The 21,664-nt window shown below is 47.9% G+C and overlaps 1 protein-coding gene across 2 annotated transcripts in view; it reads right to left on the bottom strand.

Annotated features, from left to right (window-relative positions):
- The window catches only part of NLRX1 (NLR family member X1), a 477,701-nt gene extending 465,679 nt beyond the window's left edge, over positions 1–12,022 (bottom strand). Inside the window, exon 1 of one of the 2 annotated variants that reach the window (XM_063942904.1) lies at positions 11,478–12,022. In XM_063942904.1, coding sequence (XP_063798974.1) covers positions 11,478–11,628 — 151 coding nt within the window. In that variant the 5' untranslated portion in view covers positions 11,629–12,022. The remainder of the gene's footprint in view (positions 1–11,477) is intronic. The other variant, XM_063942903.1, reaches the window with a different exon arrangement.
- Between the last annotated feature and the right edge of the window lie 9,642 nt (positions 12,023–21,664).

Here is a 21,664-nt window from a genome sequence, read left to right as displayed (position 1 = left end):
TTGTGCCGCCCTGTCTGTTTACGTGGGCGACTGCCGTGATGTTGTCCGACTGGATCAACACCGGCTGACCCTGAAGCAGGGGTTTTGCCAGACTTAGAGCATTGTAAATCGCTCTTAGCTCCAGTATATTTATGTGAAGAGACATCTCCAGGCTTGACCATACTCCCTGGAAGTTTCTTCCCTGTGTGACCGCTCCCCAGCCTCTCAGACTGGCATCCGTGGTCACCAGGACCCAGTCCTGTATGCCGAATCTGTGGCCCTCTAACAGATGAGCACTCTGCAACCACCACAGAAGAGACACCCTTGTCCGTGGCGATAAGGTTATCCGCTGATGCATCTGCAGATGTGATCCGGACCATTTGTCCAGCAGATCCCACTGAAAAGTTCGTGCGTGGAATCTGCCGAATGGAATCGCTTCGTAAGAAGCCACCATCTTTCCCAGGACTCTTGTGCATTGATGCACAGACACTTTCCCTGGTTTTAGGAGGTTCCTGACAAGTTCGGATAACTCCCTGGCTTTCTCCTCCGGAAGAAACACCTTTTTCTGAACCGTGTCCAGAATCATTCCCAGGAACAGCAGACGTGTCGTCGGGGTCAACTGAGATTTTGGAAAATTCAGAATCCACCCGTGTTGTTGCAGCACTAGTTGGGTTAGTGCTACTCCGTCCTCCAGCTGTTCTCTGGACCTTGCCCTTATTAGGAGATCGTCCAAGTAAGGGATAATTAATACGCCTCTTCTTCGCAGAAGAATCATCATTTCGGCCATTACCTTGGTAAAGACCCGAGGTGCCGTGGACAATCCAAACGGCAGCGTCTGAAACTGATAATGACAGTTTTGCACCACGAACCTGAGGTACCCTTGATGTGAAGGGCAAATTGGGACATGCAGGTAAGCATCCTTTATGTCCAGGGACACCATAAAGTCCCCTTCTTCCAGATTCGCTATCACTTCTCTGAGTGACTCCATCTTGAACTTGAATTTTTGTATGTACAGGTTCAAAGATTTCAGATTTAGAATAGGTCTTACCGAGCCGTCCGGCTTCGGTACCACAAATAGCGTGGAATAATACCCCTTTCTCTGTTGTAGGAGGGGTACCTTGACTATCACCTGCTGAGAAAACAGCTTGTGAATGGCTTCCAATACCGTCGCCCTGTCTGAGGGAGACGTTGGCAAAGCAGACTTTAGGAACCGGCGAGGGGGAGACTTCTCGAATTCCAACCTGTAACCCTGAGATACTACCTGCAGAATCCAGGGGTCCACCTGTGAGCAAGCCCACTGTGCGCTGAAATTCTTGAGTCGACCCCCCACCGCTCCTGAGTCCGCTTGTAAGGCCCCAGCGTCATGCTGAGGGCTTTGCAGAACCCTGGGAGGGCTTCTGTTCCTGGGCAGGGGCTGCTTGCTGCCCTCTCTTACCCCTTCCTCTGCCCCGAGGCAGATATGACTGTCCTTTTGTCCGCTTGTTCTTATAGGACCGAAAGGACTGCGGCTGAAAAGACGGTGTCTTTTTCTGTTGGGAGGGGGTCTGAGGTAAAAAGGTGGATTTTCCGGCAGTTGCCGTGGCCACCAGATCCGATAGACCGGCGCCAAATAATTCCTCCCCTTTATACGGCAATACTTCCATATGTCGTTTGGAATCCGCATCACCTGACCACTGTCGCGTCCATAAACTCCTTCTGGCAGATATGGACATCGCATTTACTCTCGATGCCAGAGTGCAAATATCTCTGAGCATCTCGCATATAAAGGAAAGCATCCTTTAATTGCTCTATAGTCAATAAAATACTGTCCCTATCCAGGGTATCAATATTTTCAGTCAGGGAATCCAACCAGACGACCCCAGCACTGCACATCCAGGCTGAGGCGATGGCTGGTCGCAGTATAACACCAGTATGTGTGTATATACTTTTTAGGGTAGTTTCCAGTCTCCTATCAGCTGGATCCCTGAGGGCGGCCGTATCAGGAGACGGTAACGCCACTTGTTTTGATAAGCGTGTGAGCGCCTTATCCACCCTAGGGGGTGTTTCCCAGCGCGCCCTAACCTCTGGCGGGAAAGGGTATAATGCTAATAACTTTTTTGAAATTAGCATTTTTCTATCTGGGTTAACCCACGCTTCATCACATACATCATTTAATTCCTCTGATTCAGGAAAAAATAAGAATTTACTTACCGATAATTCTATTTCTCGGAGTCCGTAGTGGATGCTGGGGTTCCTGAAAGGACCATGGGGAATAGTGGCTCCGCAGGAGACAGGGCACAAAAAGTAAAGCTTTTAACCATGTGGTGTGTACTGGCTCCTCCCCCTATGACCCTCCTCCAAGCCTCAGTTAGGTACTGTGCCCGGACGAGCGTACACAATAAGGAAGGATCTTGAATCCCGGGTAAGACTCATACCAGCCACACCAATCACACCGTACAACTTGTGATCTAAAACCCAGTTAACAGTATGATAACAGAGGAGCCTCTGAAAGATGGCTTCCTACAACAATAACCCGATGAAGGCAACAATAACTATGTACAATTATTGCAGATAATCCGCACTTGGGATGGGCGCCCAGCATCCACTACGGACTACGAGAAATAGAATTATCGGTAAGTAAATTCTTATTTTCTCTATCGTCCTAGTGGATGCTGGGGTTCCTGAAAGGACCATGGGGATTATACCAAAGCTCCCAAACGGGCGGGAGAGTGCGGATGACTCTGGAACACCGAATGAGAGAACTCCAGGTCCTCTTTTGCCAGGGTATCAAATTTGTAGAATTTTACAAACGTGTTCTCCCCCGACCACATAGCTGCTCGGCAGAGTTGTAATGCCGAGACCCCTCGGGCAGCCGCCCAAGATGAGCCCACCTTCCTTGTGGAATGGGCCTTAACAGATTTAGGCTGTGGCAGGCCTGCCACAGAATGTGCAAGTTGAATTGTGCTACAAATCCAACGAGCAATCGACTGCTTAGAAGCAGGAGCACCCAGCTTGTTGGGTGCATACAGTATAAACAGCGAGTCAGATTTTCTGACTCCAGCCGTCCTTGAAATGTATATTTTTAAAGCTCTAACAACGTCCAACAACTTGGAGTCCTCCAAGTCGCTTGTAGCCGCAGGCACAACAATAGGCTGGTTCAGGTGAAACGCTGATACCACCTTAGGGAGAAAATGCGGACGCGTCCGCAGTTCTGCCCTATCCGAATGGAAAATTAGATATGGGCTTTTGTAAGATAAAGCCGCCAGTTCTGACACTCTCCTGGCTGAAGCCAGGGCTAGTAGCATGGACACTTTCCATGTGAGATATTTCAAATCCACCTTTTTTAGTGGTTCAAACCAATGGGATTTGAGGAAATCTAAAACTACGTTTAGATCCCACGGTGCCACCGGAGGCACTACAGGGGGCTGTATACGCAGTACACCCTTAACAAAAGTCTGGACCTCAGGAACTGAGGCCAATTCTTTTTGGAAGAATATTGACAGGGCCGAAATTTGAACCTTAATAGATCCCAACTTGAGACCCATAGACAATCCTGATTGCAGGAAATGCAGGAATCGACCCAGTTGAAATTCCTCCGTCGGAGCACTCCGATCCTCGCACCACGCAACATATTTTCGCCAAATGCGGTGATAATGTTTCGCGGTTACTTCCTTCCTTGCTTTAATCAAAGTAGGAATGACTTCTTCCGGAATGCCTTTTCCCTTTAGGATCCGGCGTTCAACCGCCATGCCGTCAAACGCAGCCGCGGTAAGTCTTGAAACAGACAGGGACCTTGCTGAAGCAGGTCCCTTCTCAGAGGTAGAGGCCACGGATCGTCCGTGATCATCTCTTGAAGTTCCGGGTACCAAGTCCTTCTTGGCCAATCCGGAGCCACTAGTATCGTTCTTACTCCTCTTTTCCTTATAATTCTCAATACCTTTGGTATGAGAGGCAGAGGAGGAAACACATACACCGACTGGTACACCCAAGGCGTTACCAGCGCGTCCACAGCTATTGCCTGCGGGTCTCTTGACCTGGCGCAATACCTGTCCAGTTTTTTGTTGAGGCGAGACGCCATCATGTCCACCATTGGTCTTTCCCAACGGGTTACAAGCATGTGGAAAACTTCTGGATGAAGTCCCCACTCTCCCGGGTGAAGGTCGTGTCTGCTGAGGAAGTCTGCTTCCCAGTTGTCCACTCCCGGGATGAACACTGCTGACAGTGCCATCACATGATTCTCCGCCCAGCGAAGAATCCTCGCAGCTTCTGCCATTGCACTCCTGCTTCTTGTACCGCCCTGTCTGTTTACATGGGCGACTGCCGTGATGTTGTCCGACTGGATCAACACCGGTTTTCCTAGAAGCAGAGGTTCTGCCTGACTTAGAGCATTGTAGATTGCTCTTAGTTCCAGAATGTTTATGTGAAGAGACATCTCCAGGCTCGACCACACGCCCTGGAAGTTCCTTCCTTGTGTGACTGCTCCCCACACTCTCAGGCTGGCGTCCGTGGTCACCAGGATCCAATCCTGTATGCCGAATCAGCGGCCCTCCAATAGATGAGCGCTCTGCAACCACCACAGAAGAGATACCCTTGTCCTTGGAGACAAGGTTATCCGCCGGTGCATCTGAAGATGCGACCCTGACCATTTGTCGAGCAGATCCCTCTGGAAAATTCTTGCGTGGAATCTGCCGAATGGAATTGCTTCGTAAGAAGCCACCATTTTTCCCAGGACTCTTGTGCATTGATGTACAGACACCTTTCCTGGCTTTAGGAGGTTCCTGACAAGTTCGGATAACTCCTTGGCTTTTTCCTCCGGGAGAAATACCTTTTTCTGAACCGTGTCCAGAATCATCCCTAGGAACAGCAGACGTGTTGTCGGAATTAACTGGGATTTTGGAATATTCAAAATCCACCCGTGCTGTTTTAGCACTTCTTGAGACAGTGCTACTCCCATCTCTAGCTGTTCTCTTGACCTTGCCCTTATCAGGAGATCGTCCAAGTATGGGATAATTAACACGCCTTTTCTTCGAAGAAGAATCATCATCTCGGCCATTACTCTGGTAAAGACCCGAGGTGCCGTGGACAATCCAAACGGCAGCGTCTGAAACTGATAGTGACAGTTTTGTACGACGAACCTGAGGTACCCCTGGTGTGAGGGGTAAATTGGGACGTGGAGATACGCATCCTTGATGTCCAAGGATACCATAAAGTCCCCTTCTTCCAGGTTCGCTATCACCGCTCTGAGTGACTCCATCTTGAACTTGAACTTTTTTATGTACAGGTTCAGGGATTTCAGATTTAGAATAGGTCTTACCGAGCCGTCCGGCTTCGGTACCACAAATAGAGTGGAATAATACCCCTTTCCCTGTTGTAAAAGGGGTACTTTGACTATCACCTGCTGAGAGTACAGCTTGTGAATGGCTTCCAAGACCGTCACCCTGTCGGAGGGGGACGTTGGTAAAGCAGACTTCAGGAAACGGCGAGGTGGAGACGTCTCTAGTTCTAACCTGTACCCCTGAGATATTATCTGCAGGATCCAGGGATCTACCTGCGAGTGAGCCCACTGCGTGCTGAAATTCTTGAGACGACCCCCCACCGCCCCCGAGTCCGCTTGAGAAGCCCCAGCGTCATGCTGAGGCTTTTGTAGAAGCGGGGGAGGGCTTCTGTTCCTGGGAAGGAGCTGCCTGTTGCTGTCTCTTCCCCTTTCCTCTGCCTCGTGGCAGATATGAATATCCCTTTGCTCTCTTGTTTTTAAAGGAACGAAAGGGCTGCGGTTGAAAAGTCGGTGTCTTTTTCTGTTGGGGAGTGACTTGAGGTAAAAAGGTGGATTTCCCGGCTGTAGCCGTGGCCACCAAATCCGATAGACCGACTCCAAATAACTCCTCCCCTTTATACGGCAAAACTTCCATATGCCGTTTTGAGTCCGCATCGCCTGACCACTGTCGCGTCCATAAACTTCTTCTGGCCGAAATGGACATAGCACTTACCCGTGATGCCAGCGTGCAGATATCCCTCTGTGCATCACGCATATAAAGAAATGCATCCTTTATTTGCTCCAAAGACAGTAAAACATTGTCCCTATCCAGGGTATCAATATTTTCAATCAGGGACTCTGACCAAGCTACTCCAGCACTGCACATCCAGGCTGTCGCTATAGCTGGTCGTAGTATAACACCTGTATGTGTGTATATACTTTTTTGGATATTTTCCATCCTCCTATCTGCTGGATCTTTAAGTGCGGCCGTCTCAGGAGAGGGTAACGCCACTTGTTTTGATAAGCGTGTGAGCGCCTTGTCCACCCTAGGAGGTGTTTCCCAGCGCGCCCTAACCTCTGGCGGGAAAGGGTATAAAGCCAATAACTTCTTTGAAATTAGCATTTTTTTATCGGGGGCAACCCACGCTTCATCACACACCTCATTTAATTCTTCTGATTCAGGAAAAACTATAGGTAGTTTTTTCACACCCCACATAATACCCTGTTTAGTCGTACCTGTAGTATCAGCTATATGTAACGCCTCCTTCATTGCCAAAATCATATAACGTGTGGCCCTACTGGAAAATACGGTTGATTCGTCACCGTCACCACTGGAATCAGTGCCTGTGTCTGGGTCTGTGTCGACCGACTGAGGCAAAGGGCGTTTTACAGCCCCTGACGGTGTTTGAGGCGCCTGGACAGGCACTAATTGATTGTCCGGCCGTCTCATGTCGTCAAACGACTGCTTTAGCGTGTTGACACTATCCCGTAATTCCATAAATAAAGGCATCCATTCTGGTGTCGACCCCCTAGGAGGTGACATACCCATATTTGGCAATTGCTCCGCCTCCACACCAATATCGTCCTCATACATGTCGACACACGCGTACCGACACACAGCAGACACACAGGGAATGCTCTAAACGAAGACAGGACCCCACTAGCCCTTTGGGGAGACAGAGGGAGAGTCTGCCAGCACACACCAAAAGCGCTATATATGACAGGGATAGCCTTATAATAAGTGCTCCCTATATAGCTGCTTTAAATATATATAATGCCACAATTTTGCCCCCCCTCTCTTGTTTTACCCTGTTTCTGTAGTGCAGTGCAGGGGAGAGACTGGGAGCCTTCCTGACCAGCGGAGCTGCGAGAGGAAAATGGCGCCGTGTGCTGAGGAGATAGGCCCCGCCCCTTTTTCGGCGGGCTCGTCTCCCGCTCTTCAATGGATTCAGGCAGGGGTTAAATATCTCCATATAGCCCCCGGAGGCTATATGTGAGGTATTTTATGCCTAAAAAAGGTTTCTCATTGCTGCCCAGGGCGCCCCCCCCCCAGCGCCCTGCACCCTCAGTGACTGCCGTGTGAAGTGTGCTGAGAGCAATGGCGCACAGCTGCAGTGCTGTGCGCTACCTTAAGAAGACTGAGGAGTCTTCTGCCGCCGATTCTGGACCATCTTCTGTCTTCAGCATCTGCAAGGGGGCCGGCGGCGCGGCTCCGGTGACCCATCCAGGCTGTACCTGTGATCGTCCCTCTGGAGCTTGATGTCCAGTAGCCAAGAAGCCAATCCATCCTGCACGCAGGTGAGTTGACTCCTTCTCCCCTAAGTCCCTCGCTGCAGTGATCCTGTTGCCAGCAGGAATCACTGTAAAATAAAAAACCTAGCTAAACTTTTTCTAAGCAGCTCTTTAGGAGAGCCACCTAGATTGCACCCTTCTCGGCCGGGCACAAAAACCTAACTGAGGCTTGGAGGAGGGTCATAGGGGGAGGAGCCAGTACACACCACATGGTTAAAAGCTTTACTTTTTGTGCCCTGTCTCCTGCGGAGCCGCTATTCCCCATGGTCCTTTCAGGAACCCCAGCATCCACTAGGACGATAGAGAAACTACAGGTAGTTTTTTCACCCCCCACATAATACCCCTTTTTGTGGTACTTGCAGTATCAGAGATATGCAAAGCCTCCTTCATTGCCGTGATCATATAACGTGTGGCCCTACTTGAAAATACGTTTGTTTCATCACCGTCGACACTAGATTCAGTGTCTGTGTCTGAGTCTGTGTCGACCGACTGAGGTAAAGGGCGCTTTACAGCCCCTGACGGTGTCTGAGACGCCTGGGCAGGTACTAACTGGTTTGCCGGCCGTCTCATGTCGTCAACTGATTTTTGTAATGTGCTGACATTATCACGTAATTCCATAAACAAAGCCATCCATTCCGGTGTCGACTCCCTGGGGGGTGACATCACCATTATCGGCAATTGCTCTGCCTCCACACCAACATCGTCCTCATACATGTCGACACACACGTACCGACACACAGCAGACACACAGGGAATGCTCTTATCGAAGACAGGACCCCACTAGCCCTTTGGGGAGACAGAGGGAGAGTTTGCCAGCACACACCCAAGCGCTATAATATATATGGGAACAACCTTATATAAGTGTTGTTCCTTATAGCAGCTTAAATATATCAAAATATCGCCAAAAAATGCCCCCCCCTCTCTGTTTTACCCTGTTTCTGTAGTGCAGTGCAGGGGAGAGTCCTGGGAGCCTTCCTCACAGCGGAGCTGAGCAGGAAAATGGCGCTGTGTGCTGAGGAGAATAAGCCCCGCCCCCTATTCCGGCGGGCTTTTCTCCCGGAGTTTTAGATATCTGGCATGGGTTAAATACATACATATAGCCTCAATGGCTATATGTGATGTATTCTTTTGCCATAAAGGTATTAAATATTGCTGCCCAGGGCGCCCCCAGCAGCGCCCTGCACCCTCCGTGACCGCTTGGTGTGAAGTGTGTGACAACAATGGCGCACAGCTGCAGTGCTGTGCGCTACCTTCATGAAGACTGAAGAGCCTTCTGCCGCCTGTTTCCGGACCTTCAATCTTCAGCATCTGTAAGGGGGGTCGGCGGCGCGGCTCCGGGACGAACCCCAGGGTGAGACCTGTGTTCCGACTCCCTCTGGAGCTAATGGTGTCCAGTAGCCTAAGAATCCAATCCATCCTGCACGCAAGTGAGTTGAAATTCTCTCCCCTAAGTCCCTCGATGCAGTGAGCCTGTTGCCAGCAGGACTCACTGAAAATAGAAAAACCTAAAAACTTTTTCTAAGCAGCTCTTTAGGAGAGCCACCTAGATTGCACCCTGCTCGGACGGGCACAAAAACCTAACTGAGGCTTGGAGGAGGGTCATAGGGGGAGGAGCCAGTACACACCACCTAATCCTAAAGCTTTATTTTTGTGCCCTGTCTCCTGCGGAGCCGCTATTCCCCATGGTCCTGACGGAGTCCCCAGCATCCACTTAGGACGATAGAGAAATGACAGTTAAGAGAAGAGTAGATTGTAAATAGACCCGAGAGTCGCTTGAAATGGCTATGTGAGAAACAAACACCCACACACACACACACAGGCAAATGTTAGACACAGTTTCACTCCAAGTATGCCACAGAGAAACACAGAGCTTGGAGCCAGCACACACACACACAGCGCTTCCAAAAGGTAGATATATACAACTACCTGGTGCTGACTGTGTACCTTATTAGACTACACAGTAATTTTACAGACCCCCCCCCCCCCCCCCCCCCCCCCCCCTCCTTCTAAAACCCCCAGGTACCACACAGGATAGCTGGAGTTGCTTGGAGGGACAGCTTTCCCTGTCAGTATCTCTGTACTGGATCTGCAGGCAGGAAAATGGCGCTGAACGTTGCTGGGTCCGCTCTGAGAAGAAGCTCCGCCCCCTGAACATGGCACTGTTTCCCGCTCTTCACTTGTTTATTCTGGCCTGAGGAAATGTGCTGGCATTGTTACCGAGGTCCCTGACAGCCTTGGTGACCAGTGTAGGTCATAGGCGCTGGCTCAGGGCGCCCCTCATAGTGCCACACTGTGTACAGCTGAGCCTCCGGAGCGCAGTTAGTACTGCGCTTCCACCCTGTTGCCACCATCTTCACACCGGCTCCCCGCTTGCTGTAAGGGCCGGTGACTCACTCACCACTGAAATCTTCTGGCTCTGTTAGGGGGTGGTGGCATGCTGCAGGAGTGAGCGGTTCGCCTGGGGCGTCTAACGATCATCACCCTCAGGAGCTCAGTGTCCTGTCAGCGGAGACAGTGGCCATTAACCTCTGAGGGTTGGACACTAATCCCCCCCTAAGTCCCTCGAAGCAGGGAGGCTATTGCCAGCAGCCTCCCTGTGCCTAAACTCTAATTAAAAAAAGAAAAACTAGAAAAACTCCTATGGAACTCACCTAGCTGTGACCGGCTCCTCCGGGCACATTCTCTAAACGGAGTCTGGTAGGTGGGGCATAGAGGGAGGAGCATCCCACACTGTTAAACTCTTCAAGTGCCCATGGCTCCTATTGGACCCGTCTATACCCCATGGTACTAATGTGGACCCCAGCATCCTCTAGGACGAGAGAGAGAGAGAGAGAGAATGGATTTTGACAAATCCACCTTATACCACATTTGTGCATTTAAGAATTAACATGAGAGCTCAATGTTGTTCAGTAACACCACCCTTATTAAATAACACATTTCAATATACTGCCATACCCAGGATACAAACTTACCTGTTGAATTCTACTCAAACACCCTACTCTTTGAGCTATTTGACCCTGTATAAAAACTATGAACACTATATGAAGTTACTGGTAATTTGCAAAAAAATAATCAGCATTGCAATTGAGCAGATCTATGTAGTGTGCAGCCACACATCCAATCTCTTGCAGCCACATACTACATAGATCTACTCAGTCGCAATGCTGATAATTTTTCACAAAGTACATGCTATGCTTCAAATACTTAGAATTATCTATCTTCGAGTTCTCTAGGTTTTATTCAAAAGCACATAGCTCAATGAACAGATTGTCTATCTGCAATGCCACAGGCAATGGGTTCAAATCCCGAGTTTGTCAGCATCTTGAAATGTAATAAAAGGACAGTGTGACTGAATATCAAAGAAATAACAAGTTGAGTTCATTGATGTTTTATAGGTATTAGCGACAGAAGGGGTCAGGGTAGGAGACAGGGACAGTCAGGAGATGCTGGGCTTCAACAAAAAAAAAAGGGGGGGGGGGGGGGGGGGGGGGACTGCAAGTGAAAGTAAATAAAACAGATAATTGACAAGTGCCGCCAACAGCACCACCTACCCTGCAGCGCTATGTGCTGTTCCCCCTCCAAACACACCCTGACTGACAAAAGACATATTAGGGGTTGATTATTTTTGGAATCTATAAATAAATTTAGTCTCATGTTTAAAAAGAAAAGTTACTGTAGGAACAGACAGCTGTCACCATTCTTGTCTCCGACCTGAGAAATAACAACAGGTCTCTCCAGAACACTTATTAGAAAACGTCAGAAAAAATGTATAATGGAAAACATGGCAAGTGCAGTTGTTCATTACAGGATATCATTAATAGTGCTAACAACCTGACAAATAGAAAACTTATTGTCACCAACAGGAATGACATCTACGGTATGCGCTGACAACGAGCAATGCAGCAACTACCTAAAAGAATACTGTATTACTAACTTATGTTACACAGTGTAAAACACATTACTATTTCCTTACCCTTCTGTGCATGTAACCAGTTCCCTGTTCTCTTCCTACAAGGACAGAACCAACCAAATAATGGGCGTCTGAAGCTTCCTGAGGCCGGCCCAGTTACGGAGTGATGTTTCCTTGCCAGCACGCAGACAGAGTAAAAAAGGGACGTGAGCATACAAACATAACGAGATGCGTACAGGCCAGGCACTTATAGGTGTGGCTTACACGCTGGAACTGCATGGAAGAGCTGCAGCGGACGCCGGGTAGCAGTCTGGAACAATGAGAAGGAAAACGGTGCAGGAGGAGCAGGCTTTTTTATATAGTTTTATTGTATTTAAATTTACAATATAGTTATTGGGGTTGAGCCTATAATTTGAGGCACAGCCCTTGGTGATGTTGTTTCGAAAGATTCTATCTAGAACTACATGTATACCATGGACAAGTGCTGCAGAGTTTTGTTGAAAAAGTGAAAAAAACGGAATCCGGAACACTGAGCTCAGAGTTGGTTCCCAGGTTGCAAGTGTGTTACAGCAGGTCCTTCTACCCCTCCCCTCCAAGCCAGGGACGGGAGAGACGACGAGTAGGTACACCCCCTTTTATTACGTCACAGTAGAGACAGCAGCAGCGCCCTATCAGGAATCGCTTACCCAGTAACCAGGAAGTGGAGAGCTGCATAGGGTTGTATCTATGTTGCCTTCGTGCAAAAGGACCTGGACGTCTGCACGAAGAGAATCTAGACGCTACCAGCTGCATAGTATCTCCACGCACGCATTCCTACCATTGATTCAAGACCAACGAGGCTGGGGAATTAAGAAGAGACCAAATGCCTGTATGGCAGGAGGTCTGGTAATGCAGCCGTACACCCAGTTACACTGACTGGGAGAAGGAGCAGCAGTGCAGCTGACATCCACGAGAACAGCACAGAAGCCAGACACACGAGGCTGAAGTTAGCTTCTTATTCGGCCAGCTTCTTATTCACTTCTTATTCGGCTCCAGCTTCTTATTCACTTCTTATTCGGCTCCAGCTTCTTATTCAGAAATTATTATATTAAAATAAATTAAATAAGGATAGATCACGAAGTTAACATTGCATAAACTTCAAATAGTGTCCCTTACACCAATTTACATGACATTTTGCAATAAACAATAATTATTTAGGCATGAAAATGGTGGCAAGGCGGGCACAGACACCAGATTTCATCATTTTGAATAAGAAGCTGTAGCTGTGCAAGGGTTAAACAGCGTTGGTCAACAGATTTGACACTTGAATCTCTCACAGGGTGGTCACTTACATATCACCCACTTGCAATTTGCCTTGACCAACAAGCATTTGGGCATGAAAATAATGGTAAAGCGGGCACAGAAACCAGATTTCATCATTTTGAATAAGAAGCTGTAGCTGTGCAAGGGTTAAACAGCGTTGGTCAAAACATTTGACACTTGAAACTCACACAGGGTGGTCACTTACATATCACCCACTTGCAAGTTGCCTTGATCAACAAGCATTTGGGCATGAAAATGGTGGTAAAGCGGGCACAGACACCAGATTTCATAATTTTGAATAAGAAGCTGTAGTTGTGCAAGGGTTAAACAGCGTTGGTCAAAGATTTGACACTTGAAACTCACACAGGGTGGTCACTTACATATCAACCACTTGCAAGTTGCCTTGACCAACAAGCATTTGGGCATGAAAATGGTGGTAAAGCGGGCACAGACACCAGATTTCATAATTTTGAATAAGAAGCTGTAGTTGTGCAAGGGTTAAACAGCGTTGGTCAACAGATTTGACACTTGAAACTTACACAGGGTGGTCACTTACATATCACCCACTTGCAGTTTGTCTTGACCAACAAGTATTTGGGCATGAAAATGGTGGTAAAGCGGGCACAGACACCAGATTTCATCATTTTGAATAAGAAGCTGTAGCTGTGCAAGGGTTAAACAGCGTTGGTCAACAGATTTGACACTTGAAACTTACACAGGGTGGTCACTTACATATCACCCACTTGCAATTTGCCTTGACCAACAGGCATTTGGGCATGAAAATGGTGGTAAAGCGGGCACAGACACCAGATTTCATCATTTTGAATAAGAAGCTGTAGCTGTGCAAGGGTTAAACAGCGTTGGTCAAAAGATTTGACACTTGAAACTCACACAGGGTGGTCACTTACATATCACCCACTTCCAATTTGCCTTGACCAACAAGCATTTGGGCATGAAAATGGTGGTAAAGCGGGCACAGGCACCAGATTTCATCATTTTGAATAAGAAGCTGTAGTTGTGCAAGGGTTAAACAGCATTGGTCAACAGATTTAACACTTGAAACTCACACAGGGTGGTCACTTACATATCAACCACTTGCAATTTGCCTTGACCAACAAGCATTTGGGCATGAAAATGGTGGTAAAGCGGGCACAGATACCAGATTTCATCATTTTGAATAAGAAGCTTGTTGGTCAAGGCAAATTGGAAGTGGGTGATATGTAAGTGACCACCCTGTGTGAGTTTCAAGTGTCAAATCTGTTGACCAACGCTGTTTAACCCTTGCACAACTACAGCTTCTTATTCAAAATCATGAAATCTGGTGCCTATGCCCGCTTTACCACCATTTTCATGCCCAAATGCTTGTTGGTCAAGGCAACTTACAAGTGTGTGATATGTAAGTGACCACCCTGTGTGAGATTCAAGTGTCAAATCTGTTGACCAACGCTGTTTAACCCTTGCAGAACTACAGCTTCTTATTCAAAATGATGAAATCTGGTGTCTGTGCCCGCTTTACCACCATTTCTCTGACGTCCTAGTGGATGCTGGGACTCCGTAAGGACCATGGGGAATAGCGGCTCCGCAGGAGACAGGGCACAAAATAAAAGCTTAAGGATCAGGTGGTGTGCACTGGCTCCTCCCCCTATGACCCTCCTCCAAGCCTCAGTTAGATTTTTGTGCCCGGCCGAGAAGGGTGCAATCTAGGTGGCTCTCCTGAGCTGCTTAGAATAAAAGTTTAGTTAGGTTTTTTTTTATTTTCAGTGAGTCCTGCTGGCAACAGGCTCACTGCATCGTGGGACTAAGGGGAGAAGAAACGGACTCACCTGAGTGCAGAGTGGATCGGGTTTCTTAGGCTACTGGACACTAGCTCCAGAGGGATGATCACAGGTTCAGCCTGGATGGGTCACCGGAGCCGCGCCGCCGTCCCCCTTACAGAGCCAGAAGAGACGAAGAGGTCCGGTGAAATCGGCGGCAGAAGACATCCTGTCTTCAGACTAAGGTAGCGCACAGCACCGCAGCTGTGCGCCATTGCTCTCAGCACACTTCACACTCCGGTCACTGAGGGTGCAGGGCGCTGGGGGGGGAGCGCCCTGAGACGCAATATAACAGAATACCTTAGGTGGCAAAACAGAATACATCACATATAGCTCCTGGGCTATATGGATGTATTTTAATCCCCTGCCATTTTACACAAAAAAGCGGGAGATAAGGACGTCGTGAAGGGGCGGAGCCTATCTCCTCAGCACACAAGCGCCATTTTCCCTCACAGCTCCGCTGGAAGGACGGCTCCCTGACTCTCCCCTGCAGTCCTGCTTCAGAATCAGGGTAAAAAAGAGAAGGGGGGGCATTTTTGGCAGCAAATAACGATAATAACAGCAGCTATAAGGGAATAACACTTATATAAGGTTATCCCTGTATATATATATATAGCGCTGGGTGTGTGCTGGCAGACTCTCCCTCTGTCTCTCCAAAGGGCTAAGTGGGGTCCTGTCCTCTATCAGAGCATTCCCGGTGTGTGTGCTGTGTGTCGGTACGCGTGTGTCGACATGTATGAGGAGGAAAATTATGTGGAGGCGGAGCAGTTGCCTGTGTTGGTGATGTCACCCCCTAGGGAGTCGACACCTGACTGGATGATTGTATTTAAACAATTAAGTGATAATGTCAGCAATTTGCAAAAAACTGTTGACGACATGAGACAGCCGGCAAATCAATTAGTGCCTGTCCAGGCGTCTCAGACACCGTCTGGGGCGCTAAAACGCCCGTTACCTCAGTGGGTCGACACAGACCCTGACACAGATACTGAGTCTAGTGTCGACGGTGACGAGACAAACGTAATGTCCAGTAGGGCCACACGTTACATGATCACGGTAATGAAAGAGGCATTGAACTTTTCTGACACTACAAGTACCACAAAGAAGGGTATTATGTGGGGTGAGAAAAAACTACCAATATTTTTTCCTGAGTCAGAGGAAATAAATGAGGTGTGTGAAAAAGCGTGGGTTTCCCCCGATAAAAAACAGCTAATTTCTAAAAAATTATTAGCATTATATCCTTTCCCGCCAGAGGTTAGGGCGCGTTGGGAAACACCCCCTAGGGTAGATAAGGCGCTCACACGTTTATCAAAACAAGTAGCGTTACCGTCTCCTGATACGGCTACCCTAAAAGAACCAGCTGATAGAAGGCTGGAAAATATCCTAAAAAGTATATACACACATACTGGTGTTATACTGCGACCAGCAATCGCCTCAGCCTGGATGTGCAGTGCTGGAGTCGCATGGTCGGAGTCCCTGACCGAGAATATTGATACCCTGGATAGGGACAATATTTTGTTAACTATAGAACATTTAAAGGATGCATTACTATATATGCGTGATGCACAGAGGGATATTTGCACCCTGGCATCAAGAGTAAGTGCTATGTCCATCTCTGCCAGAAGAGCGTTATGGACGCGACAGTGGTCAGGGGATGCGGATTCCAAATGGCACATGGAAGTATTGCCGTATAAAGGGGAGGAGTTATTTGGGGCTGGTCTATCGGACCTGGTGGCCACGGCAACGGCTGGAAAATCCACCTTTTTACCCCAGGTCACTCCACATCAGCAGAAAAAGACACCGTCTTTTCAAACTCAGTCCTTTCGTTCCCATAAGTACAAGCGAGCAAAAGGCCACTCTTTTCTGCCCCGGGGCAGAGGAAGAGGAAAAAGACTGCACCATGCAGCCGCTTCACAGGAGCAGAAGCCCTCCCCTGCTTCTGCCAAGTCTTCAGCATGACGCTGGGGCTTTACAAGCAGACTCAGATATGGTGGGGGCCCGTCTCAAGAATTTCAACGCGCAGTGGGCTCACTCGCAAGTGGATCCCTGGATTCTACAGGTAGTATCGCAGGGGTACAAACTGGAATTCGAGGCGTTTCCCCCTCGTCGTTTCCTGAAGTCTGCTTTACCAAAGTCTCCCTCCGACAGGGAGGCAGTTTTGGAAGCCATTCACAAGCTGTATTCCCAGCAGGTGATAATCAAGGTACCCCTCCTGCAACAAGGAAAGGGGTATTATTCCACGCTGTTTGTGGTACCGAAGCCGGACGGCTCGGTGAGACCAATTTTAAATCTGAAATCCTTGAACACTTACATAAAAAGGTTCAAATTCAAGATGGAGTCACTCAGAGCAGTGATAGCAAACCTGGAAGAAGGGGACTATATGGTGTCTCTGGACATCAAAGATGCTTATCTCCACGTCCCGATATACCCTTCTCACCAAGGGTACCTCAGGTTTGTAGTACAAAACTGTCATTATCAGTTTCAGACGCTGCCGTTTGGATTGTCCACGGCACCTCGGGTCTTTACCAAGGTAATGGCCGAAATGATGATTCTTCTAAGAAGAAAAGGCATTTTAATTATCCCTTACTTGGACGATCTCCTGATAAGGGCAAGATCCAGGGAACAGTTAGAAGTCGGAGTAGCACTATCTCAGGTAGTGTTACGTCAGCACGGGTGGATTCTAAATACTCCAAAATCGCAGCTGATTCCAACGACACGTCTACTGTTCCTAGGAATGATTCTGGACACAGTCCAGAAGAAGGTGTTTCTCCCGGAGGAGAAGGCCAGGGAGTTATCCGAGCTAGTCAGGAACCTCCTAAAACCAGGACAGGTCTCAGTGCATCAGTGCACGAGGGTCCTGGGGAAAATGGTGGCTTCTTACGAAGCGATTCCATTCGGAAGATTCCACGCAAGAACATTTCAGTGGGATCTACTGGACAAATGGTCCGGATCGCATCTGCAGATGCATCAGCGGATAACCCTGTCGCCAAGGACAAGGGTGTCTCTCCTGTGGTGGCTGCAGAGTGCTCATCTACTAGAGGGCCGCAGATTTGGCATTCAGGATTGGATCCTGGTAACCACGGATGCCAGCCTGAGAGGCTGGGGAGCAGTCACACAGGGAAGGAATTTCCAGGGCCTGTGGTCAAGCTTGGAAACGTCTCTTCATATAAACATTCTGGAACTAAGGGCCATTTACAATGCCCTAAGTCAAGCAAAACCTCTGCTTCAGGGTCAGGCGGTGTTGATCCAATCGGACAACATCACGTCAGTCGCCCACGTAAACAGACAGGGCGGCACGAGAAGCAGGAGGGCAATGGCAGAAGCTGCAAGGATTCTTCGCTGGGCGGAAAATCATGTGATAGCACTGTCAGCAGTATTCATTCCGGGAGTGGACAACTGGGAAGCAGACTTCCTCAGCAGACACTTACCGCGGCTGCGTTTGACGGCATGGCGGTTGAACGCCGGATCCTGAGGGAAAAAGGCATTCCAGAAGAAGTCATCCCTACTCTGGTCAAAGCCAGGAAGGACGTAACCGCAAAACATTATCACCGCATTTGGCGTAAATATGTTGCGTGGTGTGAGGCCAAGAAGGCCCCTACAGAGGAATTTCAACTGGGTCGTTTCCTTCATTTCCTGCAAACAGGACTGTCTATGGGCCTAAAATTAGGGTCCATTAAGGTTCAAATTTCGGCCCTGTCGATTTTCTTCCAGAAAGAACTGGCTTCAGTACCTGAAGTTCAGACATTTGTAAAAGGGGTGCTGCACATACAGCCTCCTTTTGTGCCTCCAGTGGCACCTTGGGATCTCAATGTGGTGTTGAATTTTCTAAAGTCACATTGGTTTGAACCACTTTCCACTGTGGACTTAAAATATCTCACATGGAAGGTGTCGATGCTGTTAGCCTTGGCTTCAGCCAGGCGTGTGTCAGAATTGGCGGCTTTATCATATAAAAGCCCTTACTTAATTTTTCATTCTGACAGGGCGGAATTGAGGACTCGTCCTCAATTTCTACCTAAGGTGGTTTCTGCATTTCACATGAACCAACCTATTGTGGTACCTGCGGCTACCAGGGACTTAGAGGACTCTAAGTTGCTTGACGTTGTCAGGGCCTTGAAAATATATGTTTCCAGGACGGCTGGAGTCAGAAAATCTGACTCGCTGTTTATCCTGTATGCACCCAACAAGCTGGGTGCTCCTGCTTCTAAGCAGACGATTGCTCGTTGGATTTGTAGTACAATTCAGCTTGCACATTCTGTGGCAGGATTGCCACAGCCAAAATCAGTAAAAGCCCATTCCACAAGGAAAGTGGGCTCATCTTGGGCGGCTGCCCGAGGGGTCTCGGCTTTACAACTTTGCCGAGCAGCTACTTGGTCAGGGGCAAACACGTTTGCTAAATTCTACAAATTTGATACCCTGGCTGAGGAGGACCTGGAGTTCTCTCATTCGGTGCTGCAGAGTCATCCGCACTCTCCCGCCCGTTTGGGAGCTTTGGTATAATCCCCATGGTCCTTACGGAGTCCCAGCATCCACTAGGACGTCAGAGAAAATAAGATTTTACTTACCGATAAATCTATTTCTCGTAGTCCGTAGTGGATGCTGGGCGCCCATCCCTAGTGCGGATTGTCTGCAATACTTGTATATAGTTATTGTTACAAAGATTCGGGTTATTATTGTTGTGAGCCATCTTTTCAGAGGCTCCTTTGCGTTTATCATACTGTTAACTGGGTTCAGATCACAAGTTGTACGGTGTGATTGGTGTGGCTGGTATGAGTCTTACCCGGGATTCAATATCCTTCCTTATTATGTACGCTCGTCCGGGCACAGTATCCTAACTGAGGCTTGGAGGAGGGTCATAGGGGGAGGAGCCAGTGCACACCACCTGATCCTTAAGCTTTTATTTTGTGCCCTGTCTCCTGCGGAGCCGCTATTCCCCATGGTCCTTACGGAGTCCCAGCATCCACTACGGACTACGAGAAATAGATTTATCGGTAAGTAAAATCTTATTTTTCATGCCCAAATGCTTGTTGGTCAAGGCAAATTGCAAGTGGGTGATATGTAAGTGACCACCCTGTGTGAGTTTCAAGTGTCAAATCTTTTGACCAACGCTGTTTAACCCTTGCACAGCTACAGCTTCTTATTCAAAATGATTAAATCTGGTATCTGTGCCCGCTTTACCACCATTTTCATGCCCAAATGCTTGTTGGTCAAGGCAAATTGCAAGTGGGTGATATGTAAGTGACCACCCTGTGTGAGTTTCAAGTGTCAAATCTGTTGACCAACGCTGTTTAACCCTTGCACAACTACAGCTTCTTATTCAAAATGATGAAATCTGGTGTCTGTGCCAGCTTTACCACCATTTTCATGCCCAAATGCTTATTGGTCAAGGCAAATTGCAAGTGGGTGATATGTAAGTGTCCACCCTGTGTGAGTTTCAAGTGTCAAATCTTTTGACCAACGCTGTTTAACCCTTGCACAGCTACAGCTTCTTATTCAAAATGATGAAATCTGGTATCTGTGCCCGCTTTACCACCATTTTCATGCCCAGATGCTTGTTGGTCAAGGCAAATTGCAAGTGGGTGATATGTAAGTGACCACCCTGTGTGAGATTCAAGTGTCAAATCTGTTGACCAACGCTGTTTAACCCTTGCACAGCTACAGCTTCTTATTCAAAATGATGAAATCTGGTGTCTGTGCCCGCTTTACCACCATTTTCATGCCCAAATGCTTGTTGGTCAAGACAAACTGCAAGTGAATGATATGTAAGTGACCACCCTGTGTGAGTTTCAAGTGTCAAATCTTTTGACCAACGCTGTTTAACCCTTGCACAGCTACAGCTTCTTGTTCAAAATGATGAAATCTGGTGTCTGTGCCCGCTTTAGCACCATTTTCATGCCCAAATGCTTGTTGGTCAAGGCAAATTGCAAGTGGGTGATATGTAAGTGACCACCCTGTGTGAGTTTCAAGTGTCAAATCTGTTGACCAACGCTGTTTAACCCTTGCACAGCTACAGCTTCTTATTCAAAATGATGAAATCTGGTGTCTGTGCCCGCTTTACCACCATTTTCATGCCCAAATGCTTGTTGGTCAAGACAAACTGCAAGTGGGTGATATGTAAGTGACCACCCTGTGTGAGGTTCAAGTGTCAAATCTTTTGACCAACGCTGTTTAACCCTTGCACAGCTACAGCTTCTTATTCAAAATGATGAAATCTGGTGTCTGTGCCCGCTTTACCACCATTTTCATGCCCAAATGCCTGTTGGTCAAGGCAAATTGCAAGTGGGTGATATGTAAGTGACCACCCTGTGTAAGTTTCAAGTGTCAAATCTGTTGACCAACGCTGTTTAACCCTTGCACAACTACAGCTTCTTATTCAAAATGATGAAATCTGGTGTCTGTGCCCGCTTTACCACCATTTTCATGCCCAAATGCTTGTTGGTCAAGGCAACTTGCAAGTGTGTGATATGTAAGTGACCACCCTGTGTGAGATTCAAGTGTCAAATCTGTTGACCAACGCTGTTTAACCCTTGCACAGCTACAGCTTCTTATTCAAAATGATGAAATCTGGTGTCTGTGCCAATTTACCACCATTTTCATGCCCAAATGCTTGTTGGTCAAAGCAAATTGCAAGTGGGTGATATGTAAGTGACCACCCTGTGTTAGTTTCAAGTGTCAAATCTGTTGACCAACGCTGTTTAACCCTTGCACAGCTACAGCTTCTTATTCAAAATGATGAAATCTGGTGTCTGTGCCCGCTTTACCACCATTTTCATGCCCAAATGCTTGTTGGTCAAGACAAACTGCAAGTGGGTGATATGTAAGTGACCACCCTGTGTGAGGTTCAAGTGTCAAATCTTTTGACCAACGCTGTTTAACCCTTGCACAGCTACAGCTTCTTATTCAAAATGATGAAATCTGGTGTCTGTGCCCGCCTTGCCACCATTTTCATGCCCAAATGCTTGTTGGTCAAGGCAAATTGCAAGTGGTTGATATGTAAGTGACCACCCTGTGTGAGTTTCAAGTGTCAAATCTTTTGACCAACGCTGTTTAACCCTTGCACAGCTACAGCTTCTTATTCAAAATGATGAAATCTGGTGTCTGTGCCCGCTTTACCACCATTTTCATGCCCAAATGCTTGTT

This window comes from Pseudophryne corroboree, chromosome 10, assembly GCF_028390025.1.
Source record: "Pseudophryne corroboree isolate aPseCor3 chromosome 10, aPseCor3.hap2, whole genome shotgun sequence".
Classification (NCBI taxonomy): Eukaryota; Metazoa; Chordata; class Amphibia; order Anura; family Myobatrachidae; genus Pseudophryne; species Pseudophryne corroboree.
This window is presented reverse-complemented; position numbering and strand designations above follow the sequence as displayed.